This window comes from Populus alba, chromosome 9 (genome assembly GCF_005239225.2).
Source record: "Populus alba chromosome 9, ASM523922v2, whole genome shotgun sequence".
Lineage (NCBI taxonomy): Eukaryota > Viridiplantae > Streptophyta > Magnoliopsida > Malpighiales > Salicaceae > Populus > Populus alba.
Window position 1 is genome coordinate 11,122,172 of NC_133292.1, and position 16,515 is coordinate 11,138,686.

Below are 16,515 nucleotides of genomic sequence, written 5' to 3' on the forward strand. Positions count from 1 at the left end.
CTACATTACATATTTTTCTTTTCAACTACAAACTTTTAGGATCAAATTATTATATGATTTGTTATAATTTGTTTGAGAACGAAAAAAAAAAACCAACAAAATAAAGCCAAAGCGTGAGAAAAAAGAAGAGATTTCTAGGTCAATCTTTTTTAGTCCACCCACTTTTTTTTTCTTTCAAGGTATTTATATAGATAATTGGTGTTATTGGGTCTTGTTAGATGAAAAGGGTCTCATTAAAGTGTTCTTGAACATTTATTTTGTATTAAAACACTGATTGGTCAGGAGATAAAAAAAATCCCAATTTTATTTAATATTGTTTTACCATTCTTGGAGTTTTTTGTATTGATAAGTTAGTTTTTATATTCTAACAAAGAGTATTGTGTGTTTTAGGTGAAACTTGATAAAAAAATAGATTTTTAAGTTGAAAAAATATATATATTACTTGTAGTCAAGTAGACGCGATGCCTGCCCATTTGTTTGGATAGAACAAAAACAATAGAAGCTCGGGTTTGTAGGTCTCGTCTTGCAAGCCCCTACGCGCAATCTTTTATTTTTTACCAAGTCTTGGTGTGTCGGGACAACCAGTCCCAAACAATTATTAAAAGAGTTTTTGATCCTTTCCTAACTTTACCATTTTAATTTTAATTTTAATTAAGATTTATTAAAAAAAATAAGAATAAACTTGCGAGATACCTAATCTAGTGGTATTCAATCTTATCTAAAGTTAAATTAATTTAGAAACTTTTGTTATATGTTTTGATTGGATATCGTTTAATTTTTTACTTAGTTTTTGACTAATATTATATATAAAAGCAGGGTGGAAAAAAAAAACTAAATTACAAGAGATGAGGACCAATTCTCCCCTTTGTTTATATAAACATATGTTTCCTTATCACATGAATATCTAATAAGTCTTTAAATTTTAGATAAACTACACGCACAATGTAGTCACAAAACAATGTTTTTTCACCTCTTTTGAAGAGTGTGTTTATTTTAGCTTTTGTGGTTGAGGTTGTGATTTGGTACAGTTTATTTATGCACAAAACTCAATCACAAAAAGCTAAATTTTTTTATTTTTTATAGTTTTTTTAGTGGATATTACATCCAAACTTCAACCTTAATTTTTAATACAAACACATATAAAATTGTCTACATGCAGACTTTTTTGGTTATGAGTCTAGTATAAGATCCATTTACGCAAGTCAACTCAATAATTTTTTTAATTTAAATTCAATTCAAGGGCCAGTCATTGAAAAGAAATTAATTTTTTAATTTAAATAGTTTATTTTATATAAAAATAAATTAATTCAAATAAACTCGTCTAGGTGACTATTCGGGCCTTAAGCAGAGCTCACACGTGCCAATCTTATAAACATGATTTCAAGCAATTTTTTTTTTTTTTTAAAAAAAAAGAGCCTCGTCGATGTGTTCTTCCTTTAATGTTTTACCTGATTGGCCAATTAGATTAATTAATTGCCACGGGATGTGTTCTTCCATTAATGTTTTACCTGATTGGCCAATTAGATTAATTAATCGCCACGGTGGATGTTTGCAGTCACCCCAATGGAAGCGATGATGCGGAGGTAGGATTTAACGGTGAAATGTGGAACCCAAGCCAATGATTTGGCTGGTAATGGAGGGAATAGCCGATAACGTGCAAACGAGTGTAACGGCGGTCTTTTTTTTGGCGGGACAAAGATACAAAGCAAGCGTACCCAGTTAATGAGCCCTGGACTCGTATTCCAAAGCCTTGGATTAGGCTACTTATGGCTTATTATTTTAATTTCATCTTTTTCAGTGCATAATTTATTTATTTATTTTTTGTTAATTATAAATGTTTGGGCCAACTTGCTTATATCTCGACTAATCTCACAAGCTCTAAATTTAACGACCATGTAAACCTCCAGTGATCCTGAGATTTACGAGACTCGAACTAGTAATATCTAGAAAATAAATCTAGAATCTAACTAGTTGAGTTAGAGTTGTCAATTTGTTTAATTTGTTCAAAAGAAATGCTTAATTGATTTTGAAAGGGGAAAATTAGAGCTGGACCCTCCAATTATTGAACATGTCTTGATCAGGTCCCTCAACCATGACACCTTTTGAGGCTAAAATACCTGGATGGATGCAATGGGAATCTTCTAATCCAACATTTGTCTATGTTCATGCAGCTATTTTGTGAGAATACCCTCCTCGTGATTCCAGCTTTATACTCATTAAATGACCAGATGGCATCATGGCGTCTTTTTTATTAGAATGTAGTTCGTGTTTTCTTGTTTTTTTTTTTTTAATATTAAAAAGAATTTTTTTATATATATCAAAATTCACACAATAACATTTAACAAAAGACAAACGACAAACTCTGTGCGAAACGACTTGATGATCTCACAAGGTAGTGACCAGTTTTGATCACATGGAATCTGTTAAATCGACGGTCTTGATCTCCCCAAGTGACGGAGAGTATCAGATAGAATCTCCAAGCGGCTAAAAGCCTGACATTGTGTGGAGGAGAAGTATTCGCTGTGGATTTGATTACGTGTAGTTACTTACAAAATCAATCCCATGTTACGCATTTCCTTTTCTATGTTCGAGGACGATATGTGATCTCTGATCGAGTGCGCGTTTACGTCCAAAACAGCACATTTTACTGGAAATTATAGATAATTGCTAGAGAATAGTTATGGTTAAATCTGATGAAACATTACCGAACTAACATGAAATATATAATTATATTATATAAATATATTTGTGAAATATTTAATTTTTTTAATATAACATGATATATATATATATATAATTTGAATAGCTATTAATTATTTTATTTTATTATTAATTAATAAAAAATAAAAAATACTTGAAATATGATAAATAATTTATTGATATCTAAATTTTTTAGCTGTTGAATAATATATAAAATATAAATATTAATGAATTTAACATATAGATATTCATTATCATTCATATATTTGTCATACCGGATCTGATGCTCGAAATATGTAAAACAATGTTATTGGACCGTACATTTTTTTTGTCATCGGGGTTTTTGTCAAGTGGTTGAATAATTATGATTTTACTATGCATTCACGTGCTGATCTTTTCGAAGCAGGTTCATTACACGTCATCAAGATCACTAATCAGATGATTGTGATTTGATGACATTTATAAACTATATCCTCTTATTTCTTACAAACGCTCGTGTCATTTCAATCATCATTGAACTCAATCTAGACCACCGAGATAGACTGGTGGGCATTGGTGAAGATATGGGATCTAATTAATGTTTTTTCACCTGGTTGACTACCCTATACGTACTCAATCTAAATCTCAGTCTGAAAATATAGTTGTATATTCAAATAAAAAATATATTATTTTAATATATTTTAGTATAAAACATATATATAAAAATAAGCTTTAGTAAAAAAAAAAATTGAATTTCAATGAACCTAATTTACATCACATTTCCAAATATGCAATGAAATTCAAACCGGACTTTTTTCATATGAATTAATGTGTTTTTTTGAAAAATCTCATTAATGTATAAATTGTTGTATTTGCAATAAATTCTTTTTTGTAACTTTCTTTTGACTTGAATTTAATGATAAAATCAAAATAAACACATTTATTATTTAATTTGAATTGATCTAAAAGGCTCATATTGGTATAATTTGGTTTAGATTAAATTTTAATTAATGGTAATACTAACCTGATCAAATTTAAATAATTTAATGAGTAGACCTAATTAAACTTAACAATATCAAATTAATAAAAAAGAACTCAAATTGACTTCCATGATATAAGAACTTTATATTCTTTATATGCTCAGCCTCAGACAGGCACCACAACTATGGTTATTTCGATGAAATTGAATCCGGGCCCTTGATATCATAAAATATAGGCATAAGGTAGAAGTGGCGTCGAATTAAATCTGGGCCGTTGACACAGGTTGTAGGCCCCAGCTGTGAATATGGAATGTAAAGTAGATACAGGCTTTTGATTTGTAGTGGGGACCAGCCTAATACTATAGAGGCAACAAACCTAGGGATAGAAACAACAGGTCGGCTTGTCAGGTTCCCTTATGGTGGGATTGTGGACGAGCCCATAAAGTAGACGGCGTGAAGGGACCGTTTGTTTTTTACCAGGAAGAAGAGAAAAGTATTGGCTGTGCTTGTTGAGCATGGTTATATCCTGTAGTTGCTTGATTAAAGAAATCACGACCGTGTGCAGTCCATGGGGACCATAATAATTGAAGAAGATGGTTTGGTCTCGTGGGGACATGGAGTGGTTGCCACGTGTAATTTTTAATTCGATGATTCATGAGTTAATGACTTCGAAGTTCGGAGTTAATGATACCCTCTGAGCACATGGGATTATAAAAAGTCCCAATCCCAGCAACAATTAAGGGATAGTACAAGTGATATTGTTGATTCACATGCACGGGCAACCTTTACGATGTCATTAACATGGTTAATGTGTGCTTGATTTTCTGCTATTTATTTTTTCAAAGTTATTAAAGATTAGATATATCACCCAACTTAGATTCCAGAATTAAAGATTAAAAGCTTATTTATTTTTTATTTTAAAAGTATTTTAATTTTTTTAATATCTATTTTAAATTAATTTTTTGATGTTTTTTATGGAATGATGTTTTTTTATCTTCAAATATTTTTTTAATTTCTATTTCAAACGAGAAGAAATGCTAGCAAGAGATGAATTTGATAGGAGTGAGTGATTGAGAAGATAAGGATATAAAGTAAAACAATCTTGTTTGTGTGCAATTGAGACAACAATCCCAGTCGTGTATATCTCTTGAAAACTAATTAACCAGACTAAGAGTGTGTTTGGTATTGCGGTAGCTTTTGTGGTTGTGGTTTGAAAAAAGTTGTTTTATAAAAAGTACTTTTAGTTGAGGTTGGTTTGAAAAAATAGGTGTTTGGTTAAAACTGTGGTTGAAACTGAGGTTGAGTAAAAAGTAGTTTAATGTGTTTGGTTAAAAAAATGCTTTTCAAATTGAGGTTATAAAATATATATATATATATATATATATATATATATATATATTGTTTTTAAATTTAAATATTGTAGATTTAATTATTGTTATTACATCATGAAATAAATAATATTTTATATAAAATTTTTTTTATTGTTTCATTAAACCATTTACAATTCCATCACGTATAAAAATACATCCGATAAGGACTATAGTTTTATTGGTTTTGTAAGCGCGCAACAACATCAGGTAAAATATCATCAGAAATAAAATTAGGATTGTGATCAAATTCTACAAATATTACGTCATCAAACGATCTTCTTCTAATTTATATAGTGTTATTGGATAATGTAAAACACTAATTTTTAAAATAAAACACAATTAAAAATAAAAAATATTTTTTTTTACTGGATAAGAACCAGGTCCGGTATTCACTGTTCATGTGAACAGTGGAAGAATTCTCCACTGTTCATATGAACAGTGAAGGAACTCTCCACTGTGCACTTAAGTGAACAGTGGAGAGTGAATTAATTTCACTCTCCACTGTTCACTTAAGTGCACAGTGGAGAGTTCATTCTCCAACATGAGAAGACGCAGGTAGGATCGCAGGAGAAGAACGCAGGAGAAGCAGATAAAATCTACTTCTCATGAGCTGAGGTTCGACCTCAGTTATTAGGTGGGGCCCATGTAAAAAATGAGAAGTTTGGATTAACCAAACACTTTACTTCAGCTTTTGTTTTCAACCGCTGCCGCAACCGCAGCGCCAAACGGCCACTAAATTGTTCTGGGGAGTATCAGATTTCTTGTACAGTAATTCTTCCATGTTGGTGTTAAAATGATGAACAGACAATAAATCAAGGAAAGGAAACACGTGAGATCATGAAACGTTTGAAGATGAAAGGAGGAAAGGAATCGTTCCTTTCCTTTCTCTGGTATATACCAACTGTGTGTTCTTTTATCTCCTTTCCTTCATCTTCAACGTCTCCAGATCCATTTCATCCACGCAGACGTAAAACATGCACTGATAATGTTTTTAAATTAAATTAGAAAAAATATTAATACGATGAAATTCAGCTAACTCGACTGTTGTTCGTGGGAAAGCTCGGGTTGTTTTAACAGAAATAATTAACTTAATTAACCAGTCATTTCCTGGGCAAGCTCAGGCGAGTCTCACAACCTTGGTTTCAATCACCAGCTGTTCGTACGTTCACAATTCTTTTGAGTGGAATGCATTTATTACAGGGGTTGGATTTACGGCATGTTCCAAGTGATGAGAGACAGGCAGTGACATCTGGTCCCCTCGCTCTTTATTTTTTTTGATGTCTGCCTGCCGTTTTACAGTACGGACACTACCCACGAATTATTTACTGGACCAATAAACTTACATTTAATATATCAATATAGCGCATCATTACTTTCTTGATACTCGCTCCTCTCTCTCTCTTGCTCTGTCAGATTGATATATATTTATTTAGCTGTGATAGGTAAAAATCAGCTGTTAAAAAGTAGTTGAAACTTGAAAGAGGATGAACACTAGTATCATATATGGCCAATGGTAGTATGCCGAGGTTTGGTAGGAATAAATTAGCTGTACATATTGGTTTTTAAAATATTTTTTATTTAAAAATATATTATAATATATTTTTTTTATTTTTTAAAACTAACATATTAAAATAACTTAAAAATATAAAAATATAATTTATAAAAAAAAGAGGGATGAAGTGCTCAGCCACATGCATGATTTCCATCCAAGTGTTTTCTTTGTGTCGGTTAACTGGGCTCACATGAGGTTTGTAATGGAGAGGTTGACGAAGCTTATACAATCAATCTATTTAAAAGTATATATATAATTATTTTTTAAAATATTTTTTGTTTAGTAGTATATCAAAATAATATTTCTTTTGAAAAAAAATTATTTTTGATATTAGTGCATTAAAATAATTTAAAAACATAAAAATATATTAATTTTGAAGTGATTTTTTTTTAAAAACACTTTTAAAACTTAAAAACCATCATTCTAATAATTTCTCGTTTTAGCTAAATTATAAATAATCCAATAGATTCTCATATAACAAACTTGATGTAGTAAAATTGGTCGAGTAGCCAATAATTTATTTCTATCTCGTCTTTTTAAGTTGCAGCTTCCTATTTACACGGCATAGCTTGTAGAGGTGAGTATCCATTGATTCTGTTCTGTTTATATAAAACAATCTCAATCAAACTGTTTTTCTTTTTAAAAAAAAGAATTTTGAGGTACATCAAACAACTAATTCAAATCAGATAATTTGATTTTTCTATTTAAAAAGATGGTATTGGTACATAAATATTTGATCTCTTTAAATTTTATATTTAAAAAAATTATTTTGGTTCAGTTTTTTTTTTAATTTCTAAAATCCAAAACCTAAACTAAATCAACCCATTTTTTTAAATTTTATAATTAAATATTTTATTTGTTTTCCAAGATTTTTTTCTTCATAATTTTTTAGCCAATTCATTTATTCAGTTATTTTGCACGGTTTTATAAAGATTTTTAAAAATCTGATAGTGATTATTTTTTAAAATATTTTTTAACTTGGAAAAATAATAAAAATAATATTTTTAAATTGAAAAATAAAAAATAAAAAAATATTAATTTAAAACAAAATAAATTTAAATAAAAAAAAACGTTTAACCCCCTATCTAATTAATACCCTATCTATCTTATCTTACAGTATAAAATCCACACAGAAAAAGAGGTCCAAATCTTAGCGAAGGCCCGTATCTCGTCCAAGTCCAGACTCCAGACCCATCAGAACTTGACCCCACAACCCCATACACCATGACACCACCACCGTCATCACCAAAATACCATTCCGCCACATTGCAAGTTCCGTGAACTGCCACCAAAACACACCAGCGGAATCAAAATTGCCAATTTTCTTTCTCTCGAATCCAAACGTAAAAGAAACCCTAGATTTAATTTAATCAAAGATGCCGAAGAAGATGGGAGTGAACAGCAAAGCCGAAGAGGCTCGAGCTCGTAAGAACGCAACAGAAGCCGAGAAAAAGTCTCGCGAGGCTCGCGACAAAGAGGAACAGTACTGGCGCGAAGCCGAGGGGTCGAAATCACGCGCTGCGAAGAAACGCGAGGAAGAATCGGAGAAAAGAGCTGAAGCCGCCGCGCGTAAAGCCGAGGCGCGCAGATTAGCGGAGCAGGAAGAGAAGGAGCTGGAGAAGGCTATGAAGAAGCCGGATAAGAAGGCGAATAGGGTTTCGATTCCGGTGAAGGTGACGGAGGCGGAGTTGAGGAAGAGGAAGGAGGAGGAACAAGCGGAGATGGCGAGGAAAGCGGATGAGGCGAAGAAGAGAAAGGATAGGACCGCGGAGGAAGAGGAGTATGAGAGGATGGTGCTGGTTTCGAATACGAATAGGGATGACTCGATTATTGAAGCGAGTAGCGTTGAGGAAGCGATTGCGCGGATCAGTGTTGCTGATAACTTGCCTGCTGATCGGCATCCTGAGAGGAGGCTTAAGGCCTCGTTTAAGGTGCGTCGTTTTATTGGTTTTTTTCTGTTGAAAACTGAAAATTTGGCATTGTATTTGGTGCTTTAACTGTTTTGTTGTAGGGTTTATTATTGTAATGAATGTGGTGCATGGAAAGTTTTTGAAATTTTGATTGTGGGAATTTAGGACTGGTGATTTTGTTCTGGGATTGTTGATTGGAATGTTAGCACATGCATGTTCGGTTGATGTGTACAATTGTGTTGTTGAAATTTGTAAATTTGATTGAAATTTAGTAGGTACAGTGTTGATGGATACGAGCAGAGTGTGTTGGAGTAGAGTTATGAGGTTGTTAAGCAGTGTTAAGTTGTATAATGCAAGTTTGGCCTTTAGGATAGAGAGCAGGAATGGAATGTGTGCAGCATCTGGAGTGAGAATGAGAAACCAGAGAAATGAATCAGATACGTAATATACTAAATGTGTTGTTTTGGGAGGAAGTGTTGATGTAAAATGCCATTTATTTTAGTTTTTGGGAAGATATGGACGGTTGGATGGTAGCTGTTTTGAAGAGTTTGACTATTAAGATAATGTGGGGCATAAGAACACGTAAATGAATTTAGAGAGTATATTGAAATGAGCTTGTAGTTTGTGGCATCACATGATTATGGTGTAAAGAGGTGAAAAAGTAACACTGTATTGAGTTATGGTAGCATGCATGCATCCTCTCACTCATGTAAGATGGTCACAGATGTGTTTAATTACTCATTCCTTTTCTAATCAACTTCTAGTGATTTGTTCCATTGGTAACTGGTGGTTGATTCATCATGGTACATGTTTCTTTAATTGAATTTCTGTACTCATATAGGTAGTATCTTTTCTGTTTCTTTTAGCAATGCTGGGATGAAATTGTGTTATTTTCTTCTTCCTGTTCTTCTAATCATATATATGTTTTAAACATTTTTAGGCTTTTGAAGAAGCTGAGCTCCCCAAGCTCAAGGAAGAGAAGCCAGGCCTTACACATACACAATACAAGGACATGATATGGAAGCTATGGAAGAAATCTCCTGACAATCCTCTTAACCAGGTATAATCTGTAACTTTTAAACTATGGCCTCTAAGGTTTTTCTGAGTGTTGTTTTAGAAATTTTATCTTTGTTGTCCTTGGATTTCTTGACTCCTGTGGGAAGTTAATTATGCTTTAACGTTATCTTTTTGTTTTTTCTCACTTCTGATGCTAGATCCCCAAGGTCATTTCTTACTCATTCGGTTTTGAGGCATGACTCTATTGGTAGATAAGTTTCTTGTTAGGGCATCACTCTCTAATCAAAAAGAAAAATTTATTCATTTAGTAGCATGACTATAATGAAATTGTTTACTGGATTACTGTGTCCGAAGTCATCTAATCTATAACCATTTTGGATATGCAGACTAGTGAGTGAAAGCCGCCGCATTTTCATGGGCTGTGTTTTCTGGGGACTTGCTGTCAAGGAGAGGTTCGCTGGGCATCCTATCACATATATGTGGACAAATAACCTTATATGAAATTTGTATGTATGTTTGCCAGCCAAATTTGAATCCAATAACAACTGGGGCATAAGCAATCCTTTCTTTGTTGCAAGCCTCATTTTTTTATGAAATGTTATTTCGCAATTTGCTGAGCAGTGTGTTGTGTTCCGATGATGTATTGTTGCATGCCTGGTTGACATAGGTAAAGTCAATGCCATGATTCTTTTGTGCATTACTATAGAGTCACCGACTTCATCTTTTCTGGACTCCTACAGTCCTTAAGATTATCAAAGCCTGGAGGATTCGGAGTTTGGGACAGCTCTGGTTGGAAGGGTGAAACCATATGGCATGCTAAAACTCATGCGCGCGCCAAAGGATTTGTCTGGACAAGGGGTTGTAAGTCGTTACCTTCCCCCACCTGTTTGGAACCCAAAAGGTAAAAAGATTATGGGATATGTCACCGTCTGAGCATGTAAAGCAAGTGTTTGGTTTGAAATCTTTTAATGTGCGGACCTTTGAGAAACTCAAAGAGTGCGTGTTCGCGATTTGCGCCGCTGGTAAACAAACACAGCCGGACGTGTCTTGCACACTGCGGGTTCCATTAATCATTTGAAGTCTTCATCGACCATCTTTTTTTCTTGCACACACAAATCATATGCTATCAATAGCCGGGTTCTTAAAAACTTCTAATAGCTAGAAAATACCTTCGCTATTATAATTGTTCATTCCATTTTCTCACCCCATATCGGAGGTGATCGAGAAAATGACGGGTAAGGCTCAAACCATGCGAGTATATCTATGGTTTACAAGGTCAGGTTGTGAAGACTTGAAATTCTCTGGGGATAGTGTGTTTATTTCTTAGTTGTCGCACCTGAAGTGTGGATCTGGGTTACCAGGTCGTCATTTGATGAATTTACAAATCGCCGTTAAACCATCTTTTATTTAAATGATATATTTTTATTTAAAAAAAGATAATATTTTTTTTAAGTTGATCCACTAGGGATTTGGATTAGGAAAGTGAAACCCAAATTAAGCTAAGCTCTAATTATATATATATATATATATTTTTTTTTTATCTACTAGTGAATTAAGTTTAATATATGTGATTTATTTATAATAACTAGCTAGCGGAGATGATTGCTGTCCTATCCCACATCGAGAGTGAGAAACAAAAGCAAGCAAGCGCAAGTACAAGTAAGGGGATCGAACCCTAGTTGCGACTTAAAAGGGTCGGTTGGCTAAATATGCCACACTCGCCCTGGTCTGGTGAGTGCCGTATGGCTATCAAGACATATGGCTGACATAATTTATGGGACAGCACAGGGTTGGCTCGCCTGGCCGACCCTCTTTAAGTCGAATAATAATTTCCCATAGCAATTAAAGATGAAGTTGGAAGTGTGGGTGGTGGGGGTTATATTAAAATGTTTTTTAGATATTGTATTAATTTAAAGCAAATAATTTTCATTACCTATACCCATCACTAATAATAATTAGTGAAATTGACGCCCTGCCATTTATGCCAGCCAACCGATCATTGCCAGTGTCACAAGGTCAATGATCTTTCAATCAAGTAGAATTGAGACGTGGGGGACAAGGCAATTGATGTCTGATTCAAAAATTAGGTGGGATGTGTTAAATCTATTTAGCTAGGTTAAATCTTTCCATAAACAACCTTCATCCACCACTCATATCCTGGAAATGAACGGAGCGCATTCCTCGGAGCATACGGAAGTTGAAGTATATGGATCAGATGGATTAAACCATCATTGGCATTCCTTTTCTGGTGGGGTGTGGGAATGCCAATCATAGTTATTAAACCCGGCCCGGGGGTTGGCCCGGCCAAGGGGCCGGGTCTCGGGTTTCATGGGTCAACCCGGGTTAACCCGGGTCAACCCGGATTATCCGGGTTGATTAAAAAAAATAATATTTTATATGAAAAAATCCATGTAAAATATGGGATAAAAAAATTGATTTAAATATTTCAACTTAAAATGATAACATAGTATCTTTTCAAAATGGGGTTTAAAGCCCTTTCATATATATACTCTATGTTTACATGAAAAAATCATGTTTTTTCAATGTGGGATTTGAAACCCATTGATATATATACTCTATGTTCCCAAGAAAAAAATCATGTTTTTTCAATGTGGGATAAAAAACCTTTTGGTTTAAATACTTCAACTTAAAGGGATAACATAATATCTTTTCAAAGTGGGGTTTAAAGCCCTTTCATATAATATACTCTATGTTACATGAAAAAAATCATGTTTTTTCAATGTGGGATTTGAAACCCATTGGTATATATACTCTATGTTCCCAAGGAAAAAATCATGTTTTTCAATGTGGGATAAAAAACATTTTGGTTAAATACTTCAACTTAAAAGGATAACATAGTATCTTTTCAATGTGGGATTTGAAACCCTTTCATATATATACTCTATGTTTTTTATCCCACATTGAAAAAACATAACTTTTTCATGGGAACATAGAGTATATATACCAATGGGTTTCAAATCCCACATTTGAAAAAACATGATTTTTTCATGTAAACATAGAGTATATATATGAAAGGGCTTTAAACCCCACTTTGAAAAGATACTATGTTATCCCTTTAAGTTGAAGTATTTAAACCAAAAGGTTTTTTATCCCACATTGAAAAAAACATGATTTTTTCTTTGGGAACATAGAGTATATATACTAATGGGTTTTCAAATCCCACATTGAAAAAACATAACTTTTTTCATGGGAACATAGAGTATATATATGAAAGGGCTTCAAATCCCACATTGAAAAGATACTATGTTATCCCTTTAAGTTGAAGTATTTAAACCAAAAGGTTTTTTATCCCATATTGAAAAAACATGATTTTTTCCTTGGGAACATAGAGTATATATACTAATGGGTTTCAAATCCCACATTGAAAAAACATGATTTTTTCATGTAAACATAGAGTATATATATGAAAGGGCTTTAAACCCCACTTTGAAAAGATACTATGTTATCATTTTAAGTTGAAATATTTAAACCAATTTTTTTTATCTCATATTTTAAAAAAAAAAAAAAAACCCGGGTCTCGTCCGGGTTTGCCCGGGTCGCCCGGGTCCCGGGTTGACCCACCGGGTCGCCCGGGTTTGGCCGGGCTGTTGCCACAGCCCGTCTTTTATTAAACCCGACCCGGTCCAGCCACCGGGTCGACCGGGTCCCGGGTTGACCCGCCGGGCCGGGCCGGGTTTAATAACTATGATGCCAATAAATCTCCTTGGAAAAGATTTACAGCATGAAGGAGTTCTTCTTATGTACTCGCTTCACTAAATTATTCATTCCGTTGACAAGAATTAATTTAGCAATATTATAAATCAAGAAACTAAAAATTAGAAATAAATTTAGGAAAGATTTTATGTGTGTTCCTATTTTCATTTTTCCATCAGTAAATAGAATTCCTATACATTTATATATAAACCTTCCATGCAATAAGAAAACAGGAGAATTATTTTGATAAAGATAATTACTTTTCATTGTTGACATGGTACAAGAGCAATCAATCCAAATCTATTTTTTTTTTCTCAAATCACAAACCTTGAAACATGGTAAAAACAAACCCACAGAATTATGCCTAGATTACAACCATAAACTCCAAAACTAACCCTCAAATCAACACAATCTTTTTTTTTAGGATGTTCTCATGAAGAAGATTTTTTATCGTAGTACTCTTGGGTTTATATGTTAAAACATAAGAAGGATGTCCTATTAGTTTTTCAGAAATTTATCACCATGGTACAAACTCGGTTCTCTATGAGTATTAAAACCTTTTTGATATGATAATGAAGGTGAATATATTGGTCAAGAGTTTATACAATTTTGTGATAGCAAGGGCATCATCCATGAGACTGCATGTCCATATACTCCTCAACATAATAAAATTATTGAATGAAAAAATAGACACATACTAGAGACAATACAAACAATTATAAAAGCTACTCATATACCCCAATGATTCTGGCCTGATGTTGTAGGTACATCTGTTTATCTTCTCAACCGCATGTCATTTTAAATACTTGATTTTCACACACCATTACAGACTTTGAAATGGTATGTTACATTACCTTCAACACTCTACCTACCTTTAAAAAATATTGGTTGTGTTGTCTTTATTCCATATTTTTGAAGCACCAACGATCCAAGTTGGACCCATGTGCAGTTCGTTATGTCTTTCTTGGCTGTGGTTTTCATACAAAAGGATATCGATGTTATGATCCCCTTTCACGCAAACTCTATGTTACTATGGATGTAACATTTCTTAAGACCAAATACTTCTTCAATGAACCATCCCCTTCTGTTCTTCAGGGGGAGAATAGAACTGAACAACAAATATAAGATTGGGTTTATACTAACCATACTAAAGGACATACTTAAACAAATCTAATGATTATTAAGCAGATGAGTAACGTCAACGCACATATTGAAGCCACAGTATATAACCCCCTTTCCAACATACACCACAACCAAATTCAAAATCATGAGGACATTCATGACACTACAACTGAGGTAAGGTCTCCTGACTCTCCTATGTTATTTGATGTTATGCAATTTACCTCATATGTATAATCGAGGGATACCCCCAAACTAGTACTCACCAGACACAGAAGGAAGAAAGTCCAAATACTCCACTGTGAATTTTATCTCAGCTCATAACATGTCAGATGCAACAAATGTATTTATGGAAAAAGTATCTTCAGAACAGCTTCTATGAAACATTGAAGAGGCCATGCTAGATGAACATTGGAAATTGGTTATTTATGATGAAATGAAGGAGGCTCTCCAGGATAATAATACTTGGGAACTAACTAAATTGCTAGATGGAAAAAAGAAAATTGGATGTAAATAGGTGTTTACTGCAAAATATAAAGCAAATGGGACAATAAAACGATACAAATCGAGATTGGTGGCTAAGGGATACACAAAGACATATAGCATAGATTATCAGGAAACTTTCTCACCAATAGCCAAACTAAACACAATTTGGGTACTCTTATCACTTGCAGCAAACCTGGATTGGCTTTTACATCAGTTTGATGTAAATAATGCATTTCTTCAATGAGATCTCGAGGAGGAAGTATACATGGATGTTCCTTCTGGTTTTACTGGAAGAGCAGAAAATATAGTGTGTAGGCTTACAAAATCACTTTAGGGACCGAAATAGTCTCCTAGGGCATGGTCAGTCTAGCAATGCAGAAGCATGGATTCAGCCAAAGCAACTCAAACTACACGCTATTTCTGCAAAGAAACGGGGGGGGGGGGTTGTGGCTTTAATAATTTATGTTGATGATATGATAGTCATAGGTAATGATGAAGATCAAATTTAAGAATTATAAAAATATCTAGCAAGCAAATTTAAAATGAAGGATCTGGGTGGGTTGACGTATGTTTTGGGCATTGAAGTATACAGATCAAAATTGAGCATATTTCGATCACAAAGGAAATATGTATTGGATTTTTTAGCTGAGACATGTATATTAGATTGAGATCAAAATTGAGCATATTTCGATCACAAAGGAAATATGTATTTGATTTTTTAGCTGAGACATGTATATTGGATTGCAAACCTGTGGATAAATCAATCATACAAAATCATTGTTTACCTGAATAATCGGATCAGGTTCCAACAAATAAAGAACGATATCAAAAATTGATGGGAAGACTCATTTACCTATCACATACACGTCTAGATATCGCATACACAGTCAATCCTATCAGCCAATTCATGAACAACCGAAGTGAGATACATATGAGGGCAACATTGCGAGTACTTAGATACTTTAGATTTTCTTTAGGAAGAGGAATTCTTTTCAAGAAGAATAATCACCTTAATCTCATTGGCTATACTGATACAGACTGGACTGAGAACCTGACTAACAGAAAGTCTATTTTAGGATTCTTTACCTTTGTTAGGGGAAACTTAGTTACCTGAAAAAGTAAAAAGCAAAAGGTAGTTGCTCTATCTAGTGCCGAAGCAGAAATCAGAGGGATGACTAAAGGATTATGTGAGGTACTGTGGATAAAGAGGCTATTTAAAGAGTTGGGATATCCTATGGAAACTAAAATCAACATGTACTGTGACAATAAAATTCCCATTACTATGGCCAATAATCCAATTTAACATAACCTAACTAAGCAAGTGGAAGGAGATAGACATTTCATCAAGCAGAAACTTGATGAGAAGGCTGTGATTTTTTTTTTTTGTCAAATCCAAGAATCAATTGACAGAGATACTTACTAAAACAATATCAAGTGTTTCACTGTTCTCTCAAAAAGTTAAGCATACAAGATATCTTCATACCAACTTAAGAGGGAGTGTTGACAAGAATTAATTTAGCAATATTACAAATCAAGAAACTAGAAATCAGGAATAAGTTTAGGAAAGATTTTATGTGTATTCCTATTCTTAGTTTTTCATCCGTAAATAGGATTCCTGAACCTGTATATATAAACCTTGTATGCAATAAAAAAAGAGGAGAATTATTTTGATACAGACAATTACTTCT

General features: G+C 33.5%; 1 protein-coding gene and 1 non-coding gene across 2 annotated transcripts; both read left to right on the forward strand.

Annotated features, from left to right (window-relative positions):
- Nucleotides 1-7,826: 7,826 nt before the first annotated feature.
- Nucleotides 7,827-10,128, forward strand: LOC118058868 (uncharacterized). The gene is made up of 3 exons (XM_035071646.2): nucleotides 7,827-8,512; nucleotides 9,432-9,551; nucleotides 9,895-10,128. The coding sequence occupies exons 1-3, from the start codon at nucleotides 7,958-7,960 to the stop codon at nucleotides 9,904-9,906; spliced, it is 687 nt and encodes a 228-aa protein (XP_034927537.1). The 5' UTR covers nucleotides 7,827-7,957; the 3' UTR covers nucleotides 9,907-10,128.
- Nucleotides 10,129-11,195: 1,067 nt separating this feature from the next.
- LOC118059233 (U11 spliceosomal RNA) lies at nucleotides 11,196-11,323 on the forward strand. The gene has a single exon (XR_004689278.1). It is a non-coding gene; the product is annotated as a U11 spliceosomal RNA (small nuclear RNA).
- The last annotated feature ends 5,192 nt before the right edge of the window (nucleotides 11,324-16,515 follow it).

Bases quoted from the DNA above. Each gene is read 5' to 3' on its own strand.
- LOC118058868 (XM_035071646.2), top strand. From the start codon at position 7,958: ATGCCGAAGAAGATGGGAGTGAACAGCAAAGCCGAAGAGGCTCGAGCT. The intron at 8,513-9,431 runs GTGCGTCGTTTT...AAACATTTTTAG, and splicing joins GGCTTAAGGCCTCGTTTAAG to GCTTTTGAAGAAGCTGAGCT.